This window comes from Hyperoodon ampullatus (assembly GCF_949752795.1).
Source record: "Hyperoodon ampullatus genome assembly, chromosome: 2".
Taxonomy (NCBI): Eukaryota; Metazoa; Chordata; class Mammalia; order Artiodactyla; family Ziphiidae; genus Hyperoodon; species Hyperoodon ampullatus.
In genome coordinates, this window is record NC_136915.1 from 13773837 (window position 1) to 13799218 (window position 25382).

Genomic DNA, 25382 nt, shown 5'->3' on the forward strand with positions numbered 1-25382 from the left:
CTATTTTATCTTCTTCATTACACCTATTAGCACTCAGAAGTATCTTATTTATTTGCTTGCTTCCATGTTTATTGTCTATACTGCTTCCACACCTAATGGAAAACTTCCCGAGAGCTGGGACTTTGTCTGTTTTGCTCACTGCTGTCTCCCCGCAGCCCAGAACAATAGCTGGCACAGAAAAGACTCTCAATAGATATTTGTCTCTAAGAAGACTCCCCGTGAACTCCCCTAAGGGGGTTAGGGACCCCTCCTTGGGTTTCCCTGACTCTGTATCATTCTATCACTGTACACACCCTCCGTTTCATGTCTGTGATCTCCACCATCTCCTGGAAGGTGGGGGCTGGGCTTCATGTTTGGAACTCCATGTCTGACATAGGGCTTGGTGCTTGGCTGGTGCCTGGGAAATACCTGCTGAATGGATGAATGACTGTTGAGTGGAGGGAGAAGGAGGGCAGGGTGAGCAAATGGTCACTATCTGTGTCAGTGGCCTCCCGCAGAAGGTAGAGGATCCCATGTGGCTTATAGGGACTTGGTGTCCAAATCCTGGCTGGTCCCACATGTGCAGGTTCCTGGCAGCCCTTTTGTGAAGTGAGGACCCACAGTACTCACTCTCTCCCCAGCAACCACTCTAAGGAAAAATCTGCCTTCTCATCGACTGGTGGGTGACCTGGGGAGGGAGTGAAGGTGTTGTTGATAGGCTAGGGAGCCAGGGACTCAGGCTTTGGGGCAGAGCCATGTCTTCTCATGTGTCTTTTGTGAATGGGCACCCCCGAGAATTTGTTGGTGTGCTCCCACTGATCCTCTTTCAGTACTCCTTCTCTGAACTCCTTCATCCCTTCCCCACTTTCTTTAAAATCTCATTATCTTCCCTCCCATTTGGGGAAGGGGGTTATTTATTTAGTTTTGTATTAGGTCCTAATTCATACTAAGATGTAAAGGCTAACTTGGTTTTCTTTCCAGGAGTGTCTGTATCTTGTCAGAGAGTCATGGGAGAGGTTAATTCTCCCAGCCAATCACTCCATGTATGAGCAACCCAGTCTGCTCCTAAAGGGAAACAATAACTCCCCCCGCCCCGCCCCCCCCCACCACTGCCCGCAGGCCCACCCTGGCTTCTCTTACAGAGGAAAGCTGCTCCCGATGAGGATCCGGCCCAGGGGGTATGTCTTGCCATTCACGGTCACTGGTGGACTGACCTCTAGGTTCCCAAAGGAATCAAGGCTGGTGACAGGCTCAAAGAGGGGCTCCCGGGTCACGTAACCAAAATCTGGGCCCTGGGCAAGAGACACCCGTCATTAGTCTCTTGTGGCCAGGAGCCCTTAGCCCCAACCCAGCCACCCTCTGATGACCACTTTTCACTACCTTTGGTCTGGCTCTGTGGGCACTTAGCTTCTAGGGGGGTCACCCACGCTCTTCTTATTCCCACTGATGAGCAGGACCCTGGTATGGGGAGGCTGAGTTTGTGAGTATGTCAGTATGAGTGTGAGAATGAATGTGAATATACAAGTGTCTGTGTGTGTGTATACATCTGGGTCTCTGGGTGTGCCTCTATTTCTTAAACACGGAGACATATTGGTGATTTCTGGTTTGGTCCTAATTTTGTGCTGTTGACATCCCCACTCATCTCTTAATGTGAGCAAGAAATGGACCTTTGCTCTTGTCAGCTCTTGAGATACGGGGGCTGTTTGTTACTGCAGTCTTACCAAGTGAAAGCTGACCAATACATGCAGGAATGGCAAATATGTAACATATATACCATCCCAACCCATTCCCAACTAACCATATGTATTCACGGAGCCCAGATATAGCCTCGGAATCCTTCTTAGCACAGAGCTCCAACAGACTGCAGTTACATGATATAACTCCGGTGACGCCCCCTGAATTTTAAGTTTCCTTTCATGATTTTTTGGTAAAAAGGTAGGGATCTTGCTTGGGAGCTTGCACTGGGCTGGAACTAAGCTTGTCTGACAAAAATCCTTGCTAATAAAAACCAAAGAGTGAGAAGATGTGGCTTATCCTGGCCCAGCTTAGAGGCTCAAGGGACAGCTGTGCCCATTAGGGTTAATGGCGCAGCTTAGTGTTTTCTCGCCTATGAGCCCCAGATGGCAAGGTGAGACTTGCCAGAGGCTGGGCAGCTGGGGCTTTACAGCCTCATATGGGCAGGCAGGCATGCAGTACAAAGCTGGGCTTGGCCCAGGCCTCCAGGAATAATGCAGTCTGGGGGCCTTGGTACTAGGCCAGCCTGGAACACTGAAGGCAGGTGGTGACCCGGGAAGAAAGAGTAAGAGAAGGATCTGAGAGGCCTTGGTTCTCCTGCCCGCTGGCTGGTTTGACTACCCCTCATGTTGGAGGAAGTGGACAGTCCTCACCGAGGACAGTGTCCAGGGCTGTGGAATGAGAACCAGAACAGCAGTTAATAATAGTCATTGTATCAGGAGCAGCATGGATGCCTTATATAATGCTTTCAATCTTCACAATAAGCCTGTGAGATGGATACTGTTTCTATCCCCATTTTACAGATGAGCAAACGGAGGCTTGAGGCGGTTAAGGTGCTTGCCGAAGGTCACATTGCTGCTAAGGGGTGGAACTGGGACTCAAGGCCAGATCTGTCTGGCATTCCAGAGCTTTGTGCTTACACCACTGGCTCTGCCATCTCCCTGTGATGAAGGGACTAGGTTAGTGAATGTTCTCAAGAAGCAGGTGTGGACCTGGCAAAGGGTGGCCTCTGAGCAGCCCTGATGTCTCACGGGAGGCTGCCCTGTGTGTGACCTTGGCAAAGCCACCTGATCTACCCAGTCTGTTTCGTGTTCTGTTCAAGCCTCCCCCTGCCTGTCCAGGGTGGAAGGTGAGGACAAAGACGACTGATTTTGGTTCTGTCCTCATTCAGTTGGTTGTTGAGGGCATAAAAGGAGAGTGGTAGAGTGGTAATGACCTCTAGAATCGAGGGTGGGGGTCAGATTGCTTTTTAAAAAACTCATGAACTGAAAAAAATCACAGATTTAATGAGCTTTGAAGTTGGAACCATGCTTTTCGACAATTGCTTAACTATAATTTTCCTCTTTGACACTTCAAAGGTGGGGCAGTGTCAGGAGTCAGGCCTCTGTCTCCCATAGCTCTCATTTCCCATGAGAGAACTCTCCATGTTTTGGAAAAGCATCAGTTATCAGAGCAGGAAAGGATGTTAGAGATTACTATCCCAACGGACCCATTTTGCAGATGAGAAGATGGAAGCAACAGACTAATTTGCAGTAAACTGATTTGCCAGGGGTGCCCAAGGCCTCCCGACCACTCTGTCCTGTAGGAGTCCCAGGATTGTGCCCTCCCCCATCCCCCAAGGTGGTCCTCAGCATCTCACCAGGAGCTGCTTCACTGGGAAATCCTTCAGGTTTCCGTCCCTGGGGGAGTCCAGAACCACAGGGAAGCCTTTGTGGGGGGCCTCGATGTAGCCAAACTCGATTTCATCCTGTGGGGACACCGGGAAGAACTATCAGACGAGCCCAGGGGGCCACCAGTGAATACTAGCCAGCCTCCCCAATTCTCCTCCCAAGCACATGATGGCAGTGGTTTCTTACATATCCCTCCTTGGATAGTCTCTGCACATCCCCAGCATGTTTGTACTCATACTGACCCCATTTTAAAAGACATAACTGGTAACATCTGTATACATTTTCCTGCAAGTAATACCTTAACTGGCAGTGCATTCTTTGTTTATGGATTGGCTTCCTTTTCGCTGATGTATAGTACTCCACAGAAAGGCTGTCCAATCATATGGTCACCCCCCTTGCCCCGTGGATGGACATTTAGGTTGTTTTACAGTCTTCTGCTACCCCAAGAAGCTGCAGTGAATTACCTTGTACATTTCTGTCCCTGTGTACACGTGCACGTGTGATCTGAGGGCAGAATTCGCATACGTGGAGCAGCTGGGCGCCAGGGCATTGACATTAAGCTGCCTCTTCTTGCCTGAGCCCTGGACCACATCCTTCCCAGCCTGGGGTTCCTTACCTGGATCCAGCGATCTCCCCGGTTCATGTACTGGAAGCAGACCTTCAGTTCACAGTTGGTTTTCTCAACCAGGTTCTTCACCTCTTTCAGGAACAGGTAATTGTCCTTCATGCTGAGAAGTGTGGGAAGAGGGGGAGGCCAAGAGGGAGGGTGAGGGGGGATGAGGGCCAGCCCACTGTTGCCACCTCTGGGCTGCGCTGGGCAGATGAGGCCACATCTGCGTTCAAAGGCACCTTTGCAAAGACCACTGGAGTCAAGGGCCAAGCAAACTCATCCCCTCATGCAGTGTTTACCAAAGTCATGAACAAACAAAACGAGGAGGGGAATTCTCACCCTCACCTGCCCCAAAGCCTTACATCTCTGACTCCCCAGATTTCCAAGGAAGAGCTATGCCTAGCATGGAGGCAGGGGATGGGTCCAGGACAGCAGGGGTGTGTGGCCAGGTGGTGTGGCCAGTGTCACCTGCAGGCACTTCTTTCCCCTGCTTCTCATCTCGCTGTAGCTGTCTAGCACATAATAGATGCTCAGTTAAAGAATTGCTGGATGAATAAGATGAGTTGAATATCCATTGTAGAGAAAGGTTCCTGACTACATGGTATGGGCCAAGAAGATATGGGAAAGAAATGCTAGCTATTATTTTTTAGAGCACAAAAACTCTGTGCCAGGACCTTGGATGAATACTTCACCTGCTTCATCTCACTTAATCATCACAGTGACTCTGTGATGTGAGCGTCTCAGAGAAACAGAGGCACAGAGAGGCCAAGTGAGTTGCTCAAGGTCACACAGCTGGTAAGTAACAGAGCATGATCTGAACTCAGGTCTGTCTGCCCCTGAAGCCCCAGCTTTAGCTACTCTCTGCGCTCTGCCTACTGCTTACCAGCACACAAACACTGACAAGGGAGGCAGGATGTTGGGGGTCATGATCCACGGAGCAATCCGGAATGTCACGGTGTCCGTGAAGATGGGTGTCAGGGGGATCTCCTGGGCGTGGGAGAGAAGAGGAGGGGATCAAAAAGTCTTGTCAGGGTGCTTTTCACTCCTGCTTAACAAAGTGGGTGAAAGCGACAACAGTAGTACCTCAGGGAGCACTTAGAGTGCGCCAGGTCCTATTTTGACATGTGAGATTTCATTTCTGCCTTACAATAACCCCAGAGGGTAGATAGTATTATAATCCTTGTTTTAGAGATGGGAAAACCAAGTCACATAGCTGTCCAAGGTCACATGGTTAGTAAGTGGTAGAGCCTGTATATAAGCCGGGCAGTCTGGCTGCCGAGCCCATACTCTCAACCACGGTCTGATCTCGCTGCATCAAAGTTCTCTTCCTGAAATCGGCTCAACGATGGCTGAGCCAGCCCCGGCCTTCCTCTGGTTTTGCTCTGGGCACCTTGCCCTTTTCTATGTGTGAGTGTTATCATGTTATTGGGGGAAATTTTGATATGTCCACATTGTTCTTTAAGGAAAGTTTCGGGAAGCTTGCCTGCAACTTGAAGGAAGATGAGATAGGATTCCTTTGCATGGCTGGCTTTGGAAAGCTACAGGAAACCGGCCCCTGCCCTTGGTGGGGAGGATGGAGGTGGCCTTTCCTGCATGGGTCTGCCTTTTTAAAATATTTATTTATTTATTTATTTATTTATGGCCACACTGTATGGCATGCGGGATCTCAGTACCCTGACCAGGGATCGAACCTGTGCCCCCTGCAGTGGAAGCGCAGAGTCTTAACCACTGGACCTCCAGGGAAGTCCCCCGGGGTCTGAGGGGGCCAATCTGAGAGACCCTGATGGCCAGGTTGCTCCAGGCACTGGGGGAGCAGGAGAAGCCCTCTCCCCACCCCCTCCTGTTAGCTCTGCTTTTCCTGCCTTTCCCTTCTCCCAGCGACTTGAGGCTGCTTTGTGAATGAGATCTCACAAGCTTGTATGTTCACAGCCACCCTGGGAAGCAGCAGTATTTGTCATTTCTGTTTTCCAGATGGGGCAACTAAGGCACAGGGAGTAAATTCACTTGCCCAATGTCTCATGGGCTCAAACCTGGGCCGTCTGACTCCAGAGCCCCTTCTCATAAACCTAAGCGAGACCTAGCTTCACCTTCGGCAGAGCCCACGGCCTCCTGCCTCAAAGCGGTCCGGGGATGAAACTGGGGAGCAAACCCTGTGTCTGAGAGGGCAGCCAGGTCCCTCCCTATATCTGAACAAAGCTGGGTGGGCCTGAGGGGTAGGGGTCTGGGGCTGCAGTTTTTTTGGGTTTTTTTTGCAGTACACGGGCCTCTCACTGGTGTGGCCTCTCCCATTGCGGAGCACAGGCTCCGGACGTGCAGGCTCAGCGGCCATGGCTCACGGGCCCAGCTGTGGGATCTTCCCGGACCGGGGCACAAACCCGTGTCCCCTGCATCGGCAGGCGGACTCTCAACCACTGCGCCACCAGGGAAGCCCTAGGGGCTGCAGTTTTTGATGAGAGGTCCTTGTGGGCAGGACACATCCTAGGCTGGGGGGTGGGGGGCTTCTCCTCGGGAGGGGAAGGTGCTCTCCTTCCCGTCCAGTTTCCCAGAACCAAGAGCAAAGGTGGGTGACATGTCTGGCCACAGGGAGGGGACATGGCCTGCGACTGGGATTTGGGGTTCGGCCTGTGGTCAGAGTTGGTAGAACCCACAACTAGGGTGTGGGACCAGGCAGGGAGGGAAGAATAGGGCACACGTGTGTGGCCTGCTTTGCTTCTTGCGCTAACCATTGGCACTCTGTGCCTCAGAACTAGGCCCGCTCTCTGCAGGGAGGAGGACAGACCAGGGACAGGCATGAGGTAAGAAAAAATCACCTGGAGAGAATCCGGGGGAGTAGGTACGGTAAGGAGGACCCCCAGAGCATAGCTCAGAGGACGCTGGCAGATACATGTGGATGGTGGGGCATCCAGGCCTCCAAGCCTGGACCCCCTCCCCTTGGAGCTTTGAGGGTAGTAGAGAATACTGGGGACCCCCCTGGGAGTGGCCCTCTAGAAGGAGCCCCACCTGGCCCGCAGGGCAGCCCCTCCTGGTAGAGGCCCGGAGCCCTCACCTCGGCCATATACTCTAGCAGGCTGACGTGGATGGAGACCAGGCCCGAGAAGCCCTCGTCGGGAAAACGTAGGCCTTCCACGAAGAAGAGCAGCTCGGCAGAGCCGCCCGTGTACTTGACCACGTGGTAGAGCTTCCGGCGGCCCAGGATGTGGATATAACGCTGGCCGAAAAACGGGTCTGGAGGGAGAAGGACCAAGGTCAGGCCCCACCCACAACCGTCCGTGGGGCGGGGTCACTGATGGGGAACGCGATGGCGGAGTAACCTGTCCTCTAGACACAGAGAGAAAAGCACAAGCAGAAAACGCCACCAGAAGGGCCGTGACCTGGTCATCTTCCCAGCACTGTAGGGCCCTAGCCATGTGGCACTCAACCAGACACCCTTTCTGGCTTCTGGCTTCCTTGCCTATAAAGTGAGCTAACTCTCCCAGGAAGGGGACATGAAATGATAGCAGCTGAGGACCGGGCAGCCAGTGGTGTCAAGGAAGGGAATTATTGTGCCCATTTTACAGAGGAGGAAACAGTCCCAGAAATAAGAAATGGCTTGTCTGGAGTCACATAGCCAGTAAGTGGCTGAGCTGGGACTCAAATCCCTGTCCAGTTCTGAACCCTGACTTCTCCTCTCCTTTATATAAATAAAACACCAAAGTGCCCATTTGTGCCCCAAATTCTCCTCCATATAATGTAAGCCACATTGGCGTGTGGGTCTCTGGCTGCACGTTTTTGTGGCTGGTTTCTCCCACGCTCCTGCCCCACTGAAACCACCCAGCTCTTCACAGCGCTGTTCCCTCTGCTTGGAAGAGTTATCTCCCTCCTTCTTTCAGGCCTTGATTTGTGTCACTTCTGGGAATCATAGCCAGATCCCCCAGAGACCAAGCCAGGGGCTCTGTCTGGAGTTTCCGCAGCCCCCACCCTACGCCATCACAGCCTTTAAATGGACATGATCTCAGTGTTTAGTTGTTGGCTCTGAGAGACCGTCACCTGCATGGGGGCTGAGACAGGTCCGGTCCAGGGCAGGTTGTATTTAATAAATATCTACTGAATGAACCAATGGCTCCCACACCACTCCCTGTGGGAGAATTTTCAGGCCAATTTAGAGGCACATGTATGAATTACTACTCTGTGACCACATGGACAAGGACCTCTGGGGGACACAGAGATGGGCAAGATGCAGCCCCTCTGTCTAGGAGCAGTGCTCAGCTGATGATAAGATGGCACAGATGTGGGAAGCGTCATAGTAGAGCTACGGGGTGAGAGAGCCCGTGGGGTTACTGGCGTGAGGAGGGCAGGGGAAGGGAGGCGGGGTGGGAGGCGTTTGAGCAGAGAAAGGCAGCCTTTGAGATGCCCCTGGGGGCGGCAGAGGTGGGGTGCAGTGAGGAGAGGAGATACTTGCATTGGCCAAGGCATGGAGGTAGGACCCTATGCAGTTCCAGAAGGAGTTTCTTTATGCCCTGCAGAGCTGGAAGGGCAGAATCAGGCTCAGCTTAGTACTTTTGTCCACAAAAATGGGTATGATTACTGACCAGTTACCTGAGGGCTACAGCATGTAACTAGAACAGTCCTGGCATGAATAGGGTGCTTGATTAAAACTTGCAAAATGAACGGAGGAACCAGCAAAGCCCAGGCTCAGGATGGTTGCTCACTAGGACAATGTGCTCAACTAGACCCTGGTTATACATCTCATTAAGGGTGGGTTACCTTAGTGGTTATGACTTCCAGAGTCAGAGAGATGCGGGTTCAAGTACCTCTCTGGCTTACAAGCTGCAAAACCTCAGGGAATTCACTTAACCTCCCTGAGCCTCAGTTTACTCATCTGTTAAATGGGGGATAATAACACTTATGCCACAGGGTCCTTGCAAGATAAAATGACAGCATCAGGAATTGAGGTAAGCTTGGTAACCAAGGGTAACCATCAGTAACACAGCTGGGACTTGCTGGTATCACTACTATGAGAGCCCATGCATGTGTCAGCACACCCCTTACTGCAAAATTCATGACCTTTTCATTGAACGGCTTAGGAACAGAAGGCAAAGAAAAATACACCTCACCTTCCCTTAGGTGGGCCCAAGAAATGAGGCATATAGACTCAGACACTGTGTGTCCCAAGGAACAGCTCAAGACAGAAGGTGAAGTCTTTCTCACTCAGAAAAGACAACATATGCCTTGTGTCCCAATCACTAAGTAGATCCAGATGGCTCTGCATAATTAAAAAATTCTCCCCCAGGCACCCAGGCCCTCCAATGTCCGCCTGTCCCAGGCTGCACTTGAACTGGTGCTAGGAAAGAGATCCTCAGGCCTGGAAGCTGACTTGTCTTGGCAGAAAACTCCAAAACTTTCCCAGAGCTCTGGGCAGCTAGGTGGGGTGTGTGTGTGTGTGTGTGTGTGTGTGTGTGTGTGTGTGTGCGCTCCACCTGGGCCTGGGAGGGTGGGGGTCTGTCAGGGGAGCTGGGCCAGATGGAAGGATGCGTTCTTGCCCATCTGCATGCAGTTTTTTCCCCTCTATGGCCTGCAATTTACATGTGCCTCTCTTTCTAGTGTCTTGGGCCAGCTCTAGGTAGATCGATGACTTGCTGGGAACAATCCAGCCACTGTCCCGAGGAGCCTCCTTCCCCCATCTCCCGTCCCAGCTGGGTGCAGTCCTGCCTGCGTGTGACCAGCTCTCCCTGCAGGAACCAACAATGACCCTCTATTGAGCAGCCCACATGCCTCGGGCTGGGCCCTGCCAGCCACCCTGACTTCTCCTTAGCCCCAGACATCGGCCCCGCAGGCTGGCATGTGGCATAACCCTTCTGGTCACTTTGGAGCCATCCCACCTCCCAAGGAGACTCTTTGATAGTGTGACCATCTGTCCTGGTTTGTCTGGGATTGAGGGGTTTCTCGGAATGAGGGATTTTTAGTGCTAAAACCAGGAAAATCCTGGGCAAACTGGGACAAGCTGGTCACTGCACCCTTGTAGGAAGAGGTCAGGTCCCAACTTTGGGATCCTGAGGCAGAATCTGAGGCTGGAGCACAGACACCTGGGTCTTCCTAACAGCACTGGAGACACCTGTCCACTGCAATCATTATACAGTAAGTCTCCTACATACGAACCTTCAAGTTGCGAAATTTCAAAGACACGAACGTGCGTTCCATCAATATCAGGCGTAAGTGAAACTGCAGCTTGCCCTCGGATTGTGTTAGTTGGGTACCTAGGTTAACTTTGTTGGACTTATGAACAAATTGGACCTACGAACGCTCACTTGGAACGGAACTTGTCCGTATGTAGGGGACTTATTATAATTAATAATCATCATAATAACCCCCCAAAAGCAACAAGTGCCATCTATAGAGTGTGTTCCACGGGCCGGCTACTGAGTGCTGACACATGTGCCTTATCTAACTCTATCACCAGCGGGAACTGTCAGGCCTCTAGTTAGCCCCACGCCACATCACAGAAGAGGAACCCAAGGCCTGGGCTGGTAAGTAGACTTGCCCAGATCCAGGATTTGAACCTCCTGGGCTCTAGAGCTCCCTCTCAGGGTCCCTCAGCCTCCAGCCCAGCCCCCTGCCCTTGGGGGACACAGGTGACACATGACATTCATGTAACACAACATATTCTTATCCACAGGTGTACATGGATTTTGACAAAACCCCAAAATGCCTGCATGGACAAAAAGGAAGAAGGGGAAACTGTACCACAGATGAATTATTTTTCATCCTGTTCTTTAGTGTGGCACTGAGTATTCACCCAGGATTCCAATTTTGTGGGAAACTGATGATTCTGGGATCATCGCTGCATCAGTAACACCGCCCCTCCCCCCACATTGCAAGATGGCAGCCCAGATAAGACAGACTGGGGAACAGCATCTCAAAGCACTCAGCAGTGGTTCCTCCTTTTCTTGTCTGCTCAGGACCCATCTCGATGGCAGTGAGGGAGGGGGATGTGATTAAGGGCCAGATCTCAATCCACTGCCATCAACAAAAAGACGCTCTAGATAATGTCCAGGTGTCACTAGCAGCAACAGGTTGAGTGTCACAATATGACACCATGTGGTCGAGAAGCCGAGATCCTGCTCGTACCCTTCCTGTCCGGCCGGCAGCCCCATCCCCCGTGGCAACCCTGGCCTGGACCAGGTAAACATCAGCATCTCTGGCCCGCTTAGGCTGTGGAGCCGGCCTGACTCTGGGGACATTCCAACCTGCGTGAGGTCACTGCCCGAGCCCAGGGTGGATCAGGAGGTGGACTGGCTTCAGGTGGTAGCTGGGTCCACTGCTGTCCTGGCTAAATCCCTCCCTGAGGTGAGGGTCCAGGGCCACTGGGACCAAGTCCTCATGGCAACTGTTGTTAGTGGGCCTGGTCAGAGGAGGGCCCCAGAGCCAGGCTGGAGACCCTGGGCCCCCCAGAGAGCTGGGCATGCGGGGGAAGCCTCACCCTGCACCACAGCAAACAATTTTGCGGAGACAGCTTTTTAATACATAAATCAGACCTTGACAGTCACTTGCTTAAAACCTTCTAACGGCTTTCCAGTGCACTTGGAATAAAATGCAAGCCCTCTCTGCACGCGCTGGCCCCTGCCCAGTTCGCTGACCTTGACTCCAACACATCCCCCTCCTCCGGTCTTCTGTCTATTCCTCCAATACTGGTTGCCTCCTCCGGGCTTTGTAGGCGCTGTTCCCTCTGCTTACAGCACTCTTCCCTCAGCTCATGAACGGCTGGTTCTTTCTCATTGTTGCTTTGGTTCTCAACTCAAACGTCGCCTGCTCGGAGAGGCCTTGCCGGACCATCTAGGCTGGCGGTGTCTCGCCTCTGCCCCTGCCGTTCTCTACTGCTTGGTCTGTGTCATTTCCTCCAATTGTGCTTTCCGTTATGTTTCCCTCATTAGACCATCTCCTTCCCGAGGGCAGGGTGTGATGGCAGAGTTCACCCAGGGATCCCGGCGCTGAGACCAGCACCTGGCACTGAGGGGGCTCAACACCGAGTCACAGAAGGAACGAGACAGAGCAGGCAGCTGTGGGGATTAGCTCCATGGCGGAAGCACGTTCCTGACTCACTGGGGACCCAGGAGGCCCTGTCCTTGGCAAGAGGAGCAAGGGGTCCGCTCCTTGAGGGTGCCCACAGCATCATCACGGGCTCTTTAAAAGTCAGGGGCAGTTCTCATGTTCAGAAAGTCTGAGATGAGCACAAAACACCTGGTGGGGGTGGGAGGGAGTGGGTACCTGCCTCAGGTATCATGAAGGTGATGTGATTCTGGGAAAGATGGACCTCAAAAGCCCTTCCTCCCCTGGTTCACGTGGAACTCCTCTGGGTTCCACATAAATCTGTCACTGCCAACTCCTTTGAGGGAGGAGAGATCTATCCCACGGGTCCTCTTGACTTCACAGGACAACGGTGGTCCTGGTGACCATTACCAAGAAGCCAGTGCTGGCCCTCTCCAGTCACCTGCACCTGTGCCTACTAAGGGGAGGGGTCTGGGGAGCCTTAGAGGGAGGAGCTGGGCCCCCGAGGGGTATCTCAGAGAGCACTGACTGGATGGGAAGTGCAGGAGGGCCAGGTTGGGGACACTCACTCTCCACGTAGAACACGCCCACTTTGTCCGAGTCCGACATGGAAATGTAGAGAACGATCTCGTATCCGGTGGGGAGGTGGTCGGGGCCTTTGGTCCGCAGGATCATCTGGGACATGTCCTTGAGGTCTGAGGGGTGGATGCATGAGGAGGTTAGAATTAAGAGAATTGCGTTGGGGCGGGGTGGGGGGGTGGGGGAACTGGGTGAAGGTGGTCAAAAGGTACACACTTCCAGTTGTAAGATAAATAAGTTACCAGGGATGTAATGTACAACATGATTAATGTAATTAACATGGCTGTATGTTATATATGAAAGCTGTTGACAGTAAATCCTAAGAGTTCTTATCACAATTTTGTTTTTCTATTTCTTTAATTTTGTACCTATATGAGATGATGGATGTTTACTAAACTTATTGTAATACTCACTTCATGATATATGGAAATCAAATCATTATGCTGTATACTTTAAACTTAGACAGTGTTGTATGTCAATTACATCTTAATTAAAAAAACAAAGGAGAATTGTGGCTGGAATGTTGGCCTGTTACTTTTATAATCAGGACAAAGCAGACCCCAAACCTGTGTATTATAAAAAAGCATAAGAAGTAGTTGTCATCCCCAACACTACAGATGACTTCCTATAACCTTTTGGGAACTTCCTTCTGCTCCTTTTTCTACATATGTACAACTTCTTAAAAAACGTGGTTCCAGGGACTTCCCTGGTGGCGCAGTGGTTAAGAATCCGCCTGCCAATGCAGGGGACACGGGTTAGAGCCCTGGTCCGGGAAGGTACCACATACTGCAGAGCAACTAAGCCCGTGTGCCACAACTACTGAGCCTGTGCTCCAGAGCCTGTGAGCCACAACTACTGAGCTCACGTGCCACAACTACTGAAGCCCGCACTCCTAGAGCCCGTGCTCTACAACAAGAGAAGCCACTGCAATGAGAAGCCCGCGCACCTCAACAAAGAGTAGCTCCTGCTCACCACAACTAGAAAAAGCCCATGCAGAGCAACAAAGACCCAGTGCAGCCAAAAATAAATAAATAAAAGAATTTATAAAACAAAACAAAAAAACTTTAAAAGAAAAAAACATGGTTCCAATTGAACTATATCGATAGTTTTATTGTCTGTTTTAGCAGGAGTGGATACCTGAGTCCACCATCCTCAGGAGACCCAAGGTCACACCTGCCTCACCCTTGGCCCAGCCCAAGACTTATTGTAAGTGCTTTTCATTGCTCCTCCCTGCTCCCCACCCCAAGCTCAAGTGCAGATCCTGTGGTACCTTCCTTGCTGTAGACCTTCTCATCGCTGCAGTCCTCTTTGGGCAACCAGGGTGTGTCTCGGTCACAGTTCACCAGCAGGATGGCTCCCTGCCCCTCAGGGCCCCAGGTCCAGGATGCCTGCATTGGCGAGGGGAGAGGTCAGTGCTGTCTTCTCTATCTTCTGACAGATATTCTCAACCCCAGTGCAGACCCCATAGGACACTGGAGAGACAGCCTCAGGATGAGACTCTTGCAGCCACTACCCGGGAATGTAAATTGGTGCAGCCATTATGCAAAACAGTATGGAGACTCCTCAAAAAACTAAATATAGAGTTGCCATATGATCCAGCAATCCCACTCCTGGGCATATACCCAGACAAAACTATAATTCAAAAGGATACATGTACCTCTATGTTCATAGCAGCACAATAGCCAAGACATGGAAACAACCTAAATGTCCATTGACAGATGAATGGATAAGGAAGATGTGGTATAAATAAATAAATAAATAAACAAACATAATACATGCATACCCACACACACACATGAAATGGAATATTACTCAGACATTAAAAGAATGAAATAATGCCATTTGCAGCAACATGGATGGACCTAGAGATTAACATACTAAGAGAAGTCAGAAAGAGAAAGACAAATACAATACTATATCACTTATATGTGGAACCTAAAATATGACACAAATGAACCTATCTGTGAACCAGAAACAGACTCAGACACAGAGAATAGCCTTGTGGTTGCCAACGGGGAGGTAGGGTGGGGGAGGGAAGGACTGGGAGTTTGGGGTTAGCAGATGAGAACTATTATATATAGGATGGGTGACAATGAGGTCTTACTGTATAGCACAGGGAACTATATTCAATATCCTGAGATAAACCATAATGGAAAAAGACTATACATATATAATATATGTCAAACTGAGTCACTTTGCTATACAGCAGAAATTAAACACAACTTTGTAAATCAACTATACTTCAATAAAATAAAAAGGAAACCCTCTTACACTGTTGGTGGGAATGTAAACTGGTGCAGCCACTATGGAGAACAGTATGGAGGTTCCTCAAAAAACTAAAAATAAGTTGCCATATGATCCAGCAATCCCTCTCCTGGGCATATATTGGACAAAACCATAATTCAAAAAGGTACATGCTCCCCTATGTTCATAGCAGCACTAGTCACAATAGCCAAGACATGGAAATGACCTAAATGTCCGTCAACAGACGAACGGATAAAGAAGATGTGGTACATATACACAATGGAATATTACTCAGCCATTAAAAAGAATGAAATAATGCCATTTGCAGTAACATGGATGGACCTAGAGATTATCATGCTAAGTAAGTCAGAAAGAGAAAGACAAATACCATATGATATCACTTATATGTGGAATCTAAAATATGATGCAAATGAAGATATTTATGAAACAAAAAACAGATTCACAAATATAGAGAATAGACTTGTGGTTGCCAAGGGGGAGGTGGGGTGGGGGAAGGAAGGAGTGGGGGTTTGGGGTTAGCAGATGTAAACTTGTAATAGGATGGATAAAAAACAAGGTCCTACTGTATAGCACAGGGTACTGTATTCAACATCCTGGGATAAACTATAATGGAAAGGAATATGAAAAAGAATATATACATGTATAACTGAGTTACTTTGTTGTACAGCAGAAATTAAACACAATATTGTAAATCAACTATACTTCAATAAAATTTAAAAAATATATTTATGGGATGAGTAAAGAATGTATGAAACTTCACTGGCCCAGATGGAGGAAGCCTGGGTAAGTTCAGGCCCACAGGGACTGGGTGACTCCCCAGCTCCTCAGCGGAGGTTGGATGCCTCAGAGGCTTCTGTGGTGCCTACTGGCACGTAGCTTGGCCATGGATACAGAGAACATATGTGTGTGGCTGCCTTGCCCTCAGGAAGGCAGCGCTGGTGCAGAGCCCCCTGAGAAGCCTGGGGGAAGGGGCTCCCCTATAGGCCTGAGGACATGCAGAGAGTCTCGAGCTGGCTGCTAGGCCCCAGGCTTCTCAATGGGCTGTATTTATTTAGCTGTTTAAAGTATCCATCTCCATATAATTTAAACCGGACTTTACGATGTTATTATAAAAGTAATGTATGGCCATGGCAAAAATTTAAATGCCATACAAGGGCAGAAAATGGAAAATAGAAGCCTGGACGTGCAAAGAGCAAAACCAGCAGAGCTTAAAAATGGGGTTGAGGAAAAAGTAGGAATCAGCGACTTGGAGAACACAATGCTATCTGTCTGCACAAGTTAAAAATACACACACGCAAACCACACCGCATGTTTCGCAAGAATCACAAGAACAGAAAGAGATGTGTTAAAACCACTGAAGTGCTCCTTTGTAGGGGAGCAGAATGGGAGGGGGGAATGCAGGATCAAAGAGAATAAATGAATGAATGAACAAATGAACAACGGATGAATGAACGAATAAATGAAAAGCTAAAAACAGGAGAGGGGTTGTGCATGCACCATTAAAGATGATATGCCTTGGGGCTTCCCTGGTGGCGCAGTGGTTGAGAGTCCGCCTGCCGATGCAGGGGACGCAGGCTCGTGACCTGGTCCGGGAAGATCCCACATGCCGCGGAGCGGCTGGGCCCGTGAGCCATGGCCGCTGAGGCTGCGCGTCCGGAGCCTGTGCTCCGCAACGGGAGAGGCCACAGCAGTGAGAGGGCCGCGTACCGGAAAAAAAAAAACAAACAAAAAAGATGATATGCCTTGAATTGGGGATGATTGATGCAATCTTCTGCTCCTGATGGTCAAAATAAAAAAGGCAAAATAATAAGAGCAAATGCTTTGGCGGTACTTCCTCTGTGGCAGGACATTCATCCTTTCCACCAGCTCTATGAACTGGGTGTCCCCATCCTGTGGATGGGGGCCACTGAAACTCGGGAACCTGCTCCATAGCTGTCCCTCTAAGGAGCTTGCTCCTTGGTGGGCTCTGTCACTGGAGTGTGTGTCTGGGAACCTGTCTCCTCATCTGTAAAATGACAGTTGTTGAAGCTTGCTGGGAGGACCACGGCTGCCTGCAGGACCCAGCCTGGGGCTCTGGCCCCGGAAGTCCCCCGTTCAGTCTGCCCTTGTAGTGAGGTACCTTTCTTGGGTTGTTCTTTTCCACCATGCCGTCCCGGTCTGTATCCACATCCAGGGAGATCTCTGGGGACAGACACATGGGTGAGTTGCTGAGCCTGCCAGACCGGGTGGGGCTGGGACAGGAGGAAGATTAGGGTGGGATTAGGGTGCAGCTCACCCATTTGCTTGGTTCCCAGAAGGAGAGTGCCTTGCCGAGGGCATCTTAGCCAACCCCCTACCTCAACACCCCACTGTGGGATGGAAACACGAGCAGATACCGTGCAGACTGCACAGCTCTTGGAGGGGCTGCCAGGTGGGTCAGGGATCTCTCACCCCTTTACTGTTCCTCAGTCAATTCTGGGTGGTGGATGGGATGAGCCTCACTGGACAGATTTGGGAACCTCAGTTCAGAGAGGCCAAGTCACATGCCCAGGGGCACACAGGTCGCATTAGCAGAACTGAAGCACACACTGCGTCTGGTCTGAATCGAAGCTCATATTTTGAAAACTTTCATAGGATTCCCTACCTGCCTTTCCTAGTCTGCCTTAGGCGTGTGTGCACACGTGCACGTGTGTGCGTTTCTCTCCCAGAACTCCTGGTGGTCTAGGGCCCACCTCTAAGGACTGAGGGTTTTACTTTGGGTGGGAAACTGGGTCTTCAACCCCTCTTGATCTGAGGGTGCCTAAGAGTCCAGGCTGCCAGATGGAGGATCCTGCACCAGCCTCCCAGCTCATCAGCCCAATTTGCTGACAGGTGACGTCTCTGGGTGCCCTGCTGGATGCCTCTGTTTATCCCCACCCAGCAGGTCCCTGTTTATCCTTTCTCTTGGGGGACGGACCTTCTCTATCCCTCGGCCTGCTGTGGGGACCGTGTGGGGCAGTGAAATGAGCCCAAGGTTTAGTACCAGACGGTGCTGGGTTTCAACCTTGGTTCTCTGCTTATAAGCTGTGTGGCTTTGGGCAGGTTAGACAGCTTCTCTGAGCCCCAGTTTCTTTATCTGAAAAATGGGGCCCTTTCCAGTTGGATGAGTTGCCCTAATTGCAATGGGGGCACTACTGCCATTTTGAGCCGGATTTTTGTTGTCGTTGCTGTGGGAGCCGCCCTGTGCGCTGTAGGGTGTTAAGCGGCATCCCTGGCCTCTGCCCCCTGGACGCCAGTGACACCCGCCAGCTATGACAACCGAAATGTCTCCAGATATTGCCAAGTGTCCTTTGGAAGGCAATATGGCTCCCTGAGTTACAGACCGACAGGGCGGGGCAGGGGAGTTGTTGGGAAGGTGATGGGCGCGACACGCAGAATGAGATAAGCTGGGTTCAGGCCCCCGAAATGGCCAGTGGGCTCGGTCTCATGCTGAGCATGACTTGGACCGAGGTAGGAGTTGGGTGGGAATGAATGGATTCCTGGGCAGTCCCCTTGGCAGGCGTGCTCTCTCCCTGAAGAGGCAGAAACATCTCCTCTCTCTCTCCTAAGTCGGGGGATTATATTCGGGGCCTCCCTTTGCCCACAGCCCGATTCCCTCTTAACCCTGATTGCAGCTCTTCTGGGTCTTGAAGGAGGTAGGAGCCGGCGGGCTTTAAGGGCACCTGGTCCTTGGAGAGGCAGCACTCCCACCTCTGCAGCCCCACTGTCAGGCGCTATAGGAAATAGTTAAATAAACTCTTCCCATTGATCCCATTCACGCAGCAAATCACTGTTGAGCATCTACTGTGTTCCAGGCACCACACAAGTCGTGGCGACCAGTGGTGGGCAATCAGGGCCCCATGCCTGCTCCCAAGAAGCCCCCAGTCCTATGAGATAAATAGTTTTGTTTCCATTTTACAGGTGAGCAAACCCAGACTTGGAGACGTCACCTGTCAGCAAATTGGGCTGATGAGCCGGGAGGCGGGTGCAGGATAAGAATTCTAGGGAGAAAGCCAAGAAGGTGGCACCACCAGCTACTGTTAAAGAGGCTGAAGGCTCAGATGGAGGAACAATATTGATTTTGGCTCCCAGACCTTCATGAACTTTCCAGCGGGACACTCCCTAGGGAACGCTGCCTTTCGGGGAGGCTGGCTTCCTGAAGCTCCTGCCTGGGGACCAGCTGCAGACCCAGCCTCCTCCAGGAATCACTCTTTGCTTTTCAAGATAACAACCTCTCCTGCGCGTATAGTTCTTTGTGGACAGTACAGCACTTCCCGCGTGTGTTTTCCCTTCAATTGCCCCGCCTCTCCACACAGCCACCCGTACCATACAGATGAGGAAACAGAGGCACCCAGCAGGGCATTGACCATGAAGTCCCCAGAGAGTACAGAGCCAGGGGTCCCACTCGGGTCTCTGACTCCAGACTCCTGCCTTTGGCCGTTCCCTCCACCGTCTGAGGCTGACCTCTGCCCTGGGCTGTTTCCAAAACCCAAGCCTGCCTTTCAAGACCAGGACTTGCTCCCCTGAAGTTCAGGGAAGCTGGTCACCTCCCCACCCTGGCAGCCGTGTGGCTTTGGTCTCTAGGCTGTGAGGTGGTTCCACATCACGGATCCTGTGGTCTGTGAAAGCAGTGGGGCACAGGAGAGAAATTATGAAGCACTTCATTGTGCTTTACTTCATTACTTACTTTTTTTTTTGGCCGTGCAGCGCAGGTTGTGGCATCTTAGTTCCCTGACGAGGGATTAAATCCAGGCCATGCACTGAAAGCGCCGAGCCCTAACCACTGGACTGCCAGGGAACTCCCCACTATGAATTTCTTAAACTAAAAATTTTAAATCAATGTAATATTTGCACAGTGCAAAAAAAAAAAAAAAAAAAAAATCAAAGAGTACCAAATAGCTTCTAAAAAAACCCCAGGAGTTCCTTGTCCAGCCCGTCCCCTCACCTGCCTGAGGCACTCTCTATAATACCAAATAACATGCTTATTGCTCTTTCTTGGTTTATTAAATTCAGACAAGTTTCACTGACTTCCCATTATGAAATTCAGGCATTGCGTAATGGGGCTCCCTTATCGCCCACCTCCCGACCTCCCACGGTGCTTGACACGTTCTCTCTTATGACCCATGACCCAACTTCACAGTCAACTGGAATGGCTTCCTCTCCCCTCCACCCTCCCTCAGAAACATCCTCAAGCTATAAGCCATCCCTCAAGGACTTCTCTCCTTCAAAGCTTCCCCCAAGGTCCAATTTAACTAGATTCCAAGGGATAGTCTTTGTGGGGACCGGAGCAGGGCTGGCATGGCCTGCGCAGGGCTCTGGCCTCCCGGGATGGCTCTGTCTTCCCCGGGGGAGGAGGGAGAGGACATCTGTTTCAGGGCCTCTGGGGTCCAGACATTTCCCAGAGGCTCTGAATCCTACCTCAGCTCCCCAGAATAGCCCCAAGGTGTCAGGTGGCACCTGGGGTGTGGGGCAGATTAACTGGAAATATCACCGGGATTGGATTCAAGGCAGTCTGCCCTGAGAATCAAAACACTGCCTCGGCTTCGACACAGAGGCACAAGCGTTTTGGCGGGCTGCTGGCCCCCGTGGACAGTGGCAGGGTGCCGGGCCTTCTTGTCTAAGAGGGCAGCTTGGGGAGGAAGGATTCTCTTCCCCAACAGCCAACTAGGGCAGTTATCCTCAGCTCTCCAGAGGGGATGCAAGGAATGAGGGCCTTAGGCTGATGCTAAAAATTCTCAAGGCTCCTGTACATGTACTGCTCTTATTGCCAGGACCACAGCAAGGAGGGTGAGATTATTCCTCCTTCCGAGATCCCTCCCCTCCCACTTTCCCCCTTAACCTGGAGGGCTTGGCAAATCAGCCCTAACTGGGGGCTCAGAGGCCCTCAGAGATCAATGAGCTCAAAACTCTCATTTTATAGCTGGGAAAAAGGAGGTCTAGGGAATTCCCTGGGGGTCCAGTGGTTAAGACTCGGCAGTTCGACTGCCGTCGGCCCGGGTTCAATCTCTCATTAGGGAACTAAGATCCTGCAAGCTGTGTGGTGCAGCCAAAAAAATGAAAAATAAAAAGTGAGGTCTGGAGGGGGAGGGCATATAACAGGTTTTTGGCAGGACTGGGACCAAGACCCACAGTCTGATTTGGCCAAGGGCATTATAGTTTTGTTCTCGAATCCCAGGAGGAAGACTGAGGCACAGGAAGGTTCTTCAGCTTCACTCAGGCAGAGAGAAAATGGGCTGCCCCAAGAGGAAGGGAGGAAAGCAAAAAGCATCGACTGAGCACCTAGCCCACGCCAGGCCCTCAGGATGCACCATCCCGCTGAACCCTCGTAAACACTGTGCAAGGGTGTACTGTGAATCGCATTTTGCAGATGAGGAAACAGGCTCAGGGTGGTGGTCACAGTGTGGCTGGACGAGGCAGAGCCAGAACACTGTCCACTCTGAAGTCAGGGATTTTTTTGGCTCAGCGTGGACTCAGCACAGAACTAGGGTGAGACAGACTCAGATACATCCTTGGGGGGCAGCCCCACCATCCTGGGACATTCAGAGCGTTCCTGCCTCTGAGGTGTCGCCCCTGCATGATTACTCAGGGCATGGGGCTCAGGGGCTCCTGGGGTAGATGCCTGAGGGAATATGGGACCCGGAGGGGTCAGATAGACCAGTGGGTCTCAAAAGAAACCCAATTTTCACTAGGATTGCTGGTGGAACAGGAAACGCAAGTTCAGTGGGGTGAGTTTTTCATAAAGCTTTATTTCCGCAATGTAAATGACTGTCTTTTGTTCTGAGATTATGCCCTGCCTACTCTTTAGGTGTTAAAATGTTAAAATGATGGCGATAATTGATGGTAAATTGTTTTATTCCTCTCTTTTCTTTCTGGCCAAGTGTCAAAATGGTCAGGTTTACTATTTTTGGGGGGGGGGAAGAGGGGACACTTCACTGACCCATGGAACCTAACTATCTGGAACTTGGGGCAGTTAAAGAAATAATTGTTCAGTGAGACCACAGCCTTGGAACCCCAGAAGGACGAGCCTGGTCATGCATCACGTGCGTATTTGGTACCTTCTGGACTCTCATGCCTGCAGCACCCTGAGAGGCTTGCTCCGAGCCCAAGCTTAGAGTCTTCTAGCAGAGCCTTGCCTCCTTACAGTGCACTGTTTTGCCGTCCATCCTGAGTCTGCCGTGCTTTAGGGTGGAAGTCTCGTTAGTGGTGTCGTCAGCCCCTGGGCATCTCCCTTCTCTGCCAGGCCTCTGGCCACTGCCCTTCCTGCTAATGTCCTCAGGTGTCCTTGTCTCTCTGGGGTTAGGTTTCCTCAGGGACGGTCACCTGAGACAATCTGGGGGCACTGTGTGCCCGTGAGGTGGACACAGGTGCCAGCCCTCAGCTGTGACTCGGGAGGCTTGGGTTTCATCTCCCAAGGCCCCCCGAGGTTGTCCTGAGGAACCCCCCACCCCCAAGGCCAGGTACTCACTCCCTCGGTGCGGAAAGGAGGGCAGGTGGCCAGCAGTCAAGCCCGGTTGGGAATAAGCTCAGAAGTAGGAGAGCACTGCTGTTGAGCCTATTTCAGTGGCTAAAGACACAGGGTTGGAGAAGGAGGGGCTGGCTTGGGAACTAGTTGTTTTGTGGGGGCAGTTCTGAGACCCCTGGGGGATGTGAGATAATTGAAATGGCGGGGTGTCCCACAAACCACTTTCAGGGTTTGTGGCCTCAGGTAAGTTTTTGTTTTATTTTTTTTAGGAGCCTTGATTTTTCTCATCTGTAAAATGGGGACAATACTAGTGTGTATTCTCAGAATAGATGTAAGAATAGATTGAGATCATGACAGTAAACCACTTAGTACTGGAGCCTGGCACACAGTAGGTGCTCAATAAATGCCACTTCTTCACCAAAGTCCTGGACACAGAGCAGGTGTTCAGAAAATAGACATTGTTATTTTTAAAGCACTCAGCACATAGTTGACTCTCAGTAACGGGTAGTTCCCTCCCCCTGACATGTGGCCACTCTATCAATGTGAAACTGAAGCTGGATGGACAAAATGACCCACTGAAATGTCGTCCTGGCTTAAACATTATCTGATTTAAAATTTAAAAAAGTAATACCTCCACTGCAGAGGAGTCGAGTGAATGAAGCTTCAGAAGACCACAACCCATGCGCCCTGGCATCCAGGGCAGGGGAGTGCATTGCAAATGGAAAGAACCCAGGAGGGGAATGATCCTGAGTTCTGGACCCAACCTGCCACTGAGTTGCTGTGTGACTTTGAACTAGTTCCCTAACCTCTCTGGGCCTCAGTGTCCTTGTGAATCAAATGAAGGGCTTGGACTAGGTGAGTTAAGGACCCAGGCTGCACCTTTGTATCCCTGGGATGGGTCTGGGGAAGGCAAGTGTGTAGCTTGGATTGTTGAGGACAGCACAGGTTTTGTAGACAGGTCATTCCCCTCACTATGAGAGGCAAGTTCTTCTCCAGGCTGCAGGGGAGAGGCGGGAGAGGAACAGACTTTGCTCTTTCTCCTCCATGGCCCCCAGAGCCTGCGATGGGGACCCTGACATTGGGGTGAGTCGCTGGCAGACCAAGGCATGCCTCCTCCTGCAGCATCCCCACCCCAGGACAGAAGGGCCTGGGCACGTGTGGCATCACTTTTCGGGCCTGCATTATTCAGAGGAAGCTCTGAGTGCCAGGTCGGCAGCACTGAAAACAGCCCAAGTGTCGCTGAGAAGAGCAGCAATGCCAGCCCCTGGGGAACAAAGGCACCCAGGCCATAGCCACGTCAACTCACCAATGGCCGTGAGGAAGAGCCCAGCCTGGTCCATGGGGGTGACCCCCTCCTCTTCATAGTAGTTGACGGTGACCTTGACAGGGAGGGGGCACATTGGGAGGAAGAGAAGAGCAGAGATCACAGATCACAGGCAGGAAGATCTGCAATGACCACTTCCCTCCCTCCCACCTCACAGCCTGTCAAGCCTCTCTAAACATCTGAATCCTCTCCTCCAGGAAGCACTCCTGGGTTGGTGGGCTGTTTCTCTCAGATTATCCAACTAGATAGGGGACTCCCCTTTCTCAGAGTGCATCCAGGGTGCCGACCTGCCCCCTGGTGCATTCTGCTGCTTGTGGGGGCCCCACATCTGCCTTGGTGTGTGTCTAGCTGCCGCCAAGCAACGAGGGGGCTGAGGTTGCTCTTACTGGATAATGCCCAGCGCCATCACTGACATGGGGCACACAGTGAAGTTCATAATTAGAGAACTTAGGGAAGAGAGAGTCTGGTCTCGGCTCCAGCACTTGGGCAAATCACTTTGCTGCGTGGGCTCTCAGCATCCCGTTTGATACACGGTGAGACCAAGGATGTTTGTGGCTGTAACTTCCAATGATTCTAATAGTTCGTCATTCAGCAGCACATGATTTTAACCTGCCATGAAGTCATCATTCTATGATCTAACAACAGGCTGTCTAATACCATAGCCACTAGCTGCGGATGTTTATTGAGCACTTGAAATGTAGCAAGTCTGAACTGAGATGTGCTACAGGTATGAAATGCACAGCAGATTTAGACTTGATGTGAAAAAAGAATGTAAGCTGGCTTGTTCATTTTTTTACATTGATATCATGTTGAAATGATAATATTTTGATGATGGAGTTAGGGAAAAAATATCAAAATTAAGTCCTCCTGTTTCTTTTTGCTCTTTAAATGTGGTTGTTAGAAAACATAAAATGACGCGTGTGGCCCTCGTGCTGCCTCAATCAATAGCGCTGGTCAGCCTGTCTTGATGCCAGCACCATGGGTCCCCAGTTCCCGCAGCCCTCACAGGGGCACCTCCCTGGCCATGGTACCTTGTCGCTGCTGGCCTCGGCGCTCGCCTGGCTCATGGTGAGCCGCAGCGTGGTGCTGGGCGAGAGAGGCCAGCGCTGCTTGCCGTCGGCGGCCACCTCCTCAGGCTGCCTGTCGCACACCACCTCCACCTGCACGCGCTCCGAGTGCTTCAGGCTGAAGGTCTGGGCCCCGGCTGGGGCTGCACTGTAGGGAGAGAGGACGGCGGTCACAGGGATCCCTGGGCAGGTGGGACAAGGGGCTTCAGGAGAAGACTCCTGGAGGGACGAGACTGCAAGGACACTCCCAAGCTGCCTGGTCTCCCTAGGGACCCAGCTGTACTGTAATCACCTGGTAGTGAAGAAGGCACTTGTTAAAAATGCAGATTCCTTAAGTGGGGGAAGGGATAAATTAGGAATTTGGGATTAACCACTACACAGTACTATATGTAAAATAAATAAACAACAGGGACTTACTGTATAGCACAGGGAACTATATTCAATATCTTGCAATAAGCTACAATGGAAAAGAATCTGAAAAAGACTATATATACACATATATGTGTATATATAACTGATATAACTGAATCACTTTGCTGTACACCTGAAACATAGTAAATTGAGTATACTTTAATTTTTAAAAAATCACTGTATTCTAATTAAAACATCTTCTGGCCTAAAAAAAAAAAATTACCGATTCCTTGGGCCAATCTTGTACCCACTGAGTCAGAAT

The 25382-nt window shown here is 51.0% G+C and overlaps 1 protein-coding gene across 2 annotated transcripts in view; it reads right to left on the reverse strand.

The window, feature by feature from the left end:
• Nucleotides 1-25382, reverse strand: part of PADI2 (peptidyl arginine deiminase 2) — a gene marked incomplete at both ends in the record, with an annotated part of 43992 nt that overhangs the window by 6587 nt on the left and 12023 nt on the right. Inside the window, 11 exons of one of the 2 annotated variants that reach the window (XM_079696413.1) lie at nucleotides 1120-1271; nucleotides 3353-3460; nucleotides 4000-4111; nucleotides 4877-4980; nucleotides 7040-7218; nucleotides 8426-8497; nucleotides 12585-12710; nucleotides 13865-13982; nucleotides 16979-17040; nucleotides 23625-23697; nucleotides 24674-24857. In XM_079696413.1, coding sequence (XP_079552539.1) covers nucleotides 1120-1271; nucleotides 3353-3460; nucleotides 4000-4111; nucleotides 4877-4980; nucleotides 7040-7218; nucleotides 8426-8497; nucleotides 12585-12710; nucleotides 13865-13982; nucleotides 16979-17040; nucleotides 23625-23697; nucleotides 24674-24857 — 1290 coding nt within the window. The remainder of the gene's footprint in view (nucleotides 1-1119; nucleotides 1272-3352; nucleotides 3461-3999; nucleotides 4112-4876; nucleotides 4981-7039; nucleotides 7219-8425; nucleotides 8498-12584; nucleotides 12711-13864; nucleotides 13983-16978; nucleotides 17041-23624; nucleotides 23698-24673; nucleotides 24858-25382) is intronic. The other variant, XM_079696414.1, reaches the window with a different exon arrangement.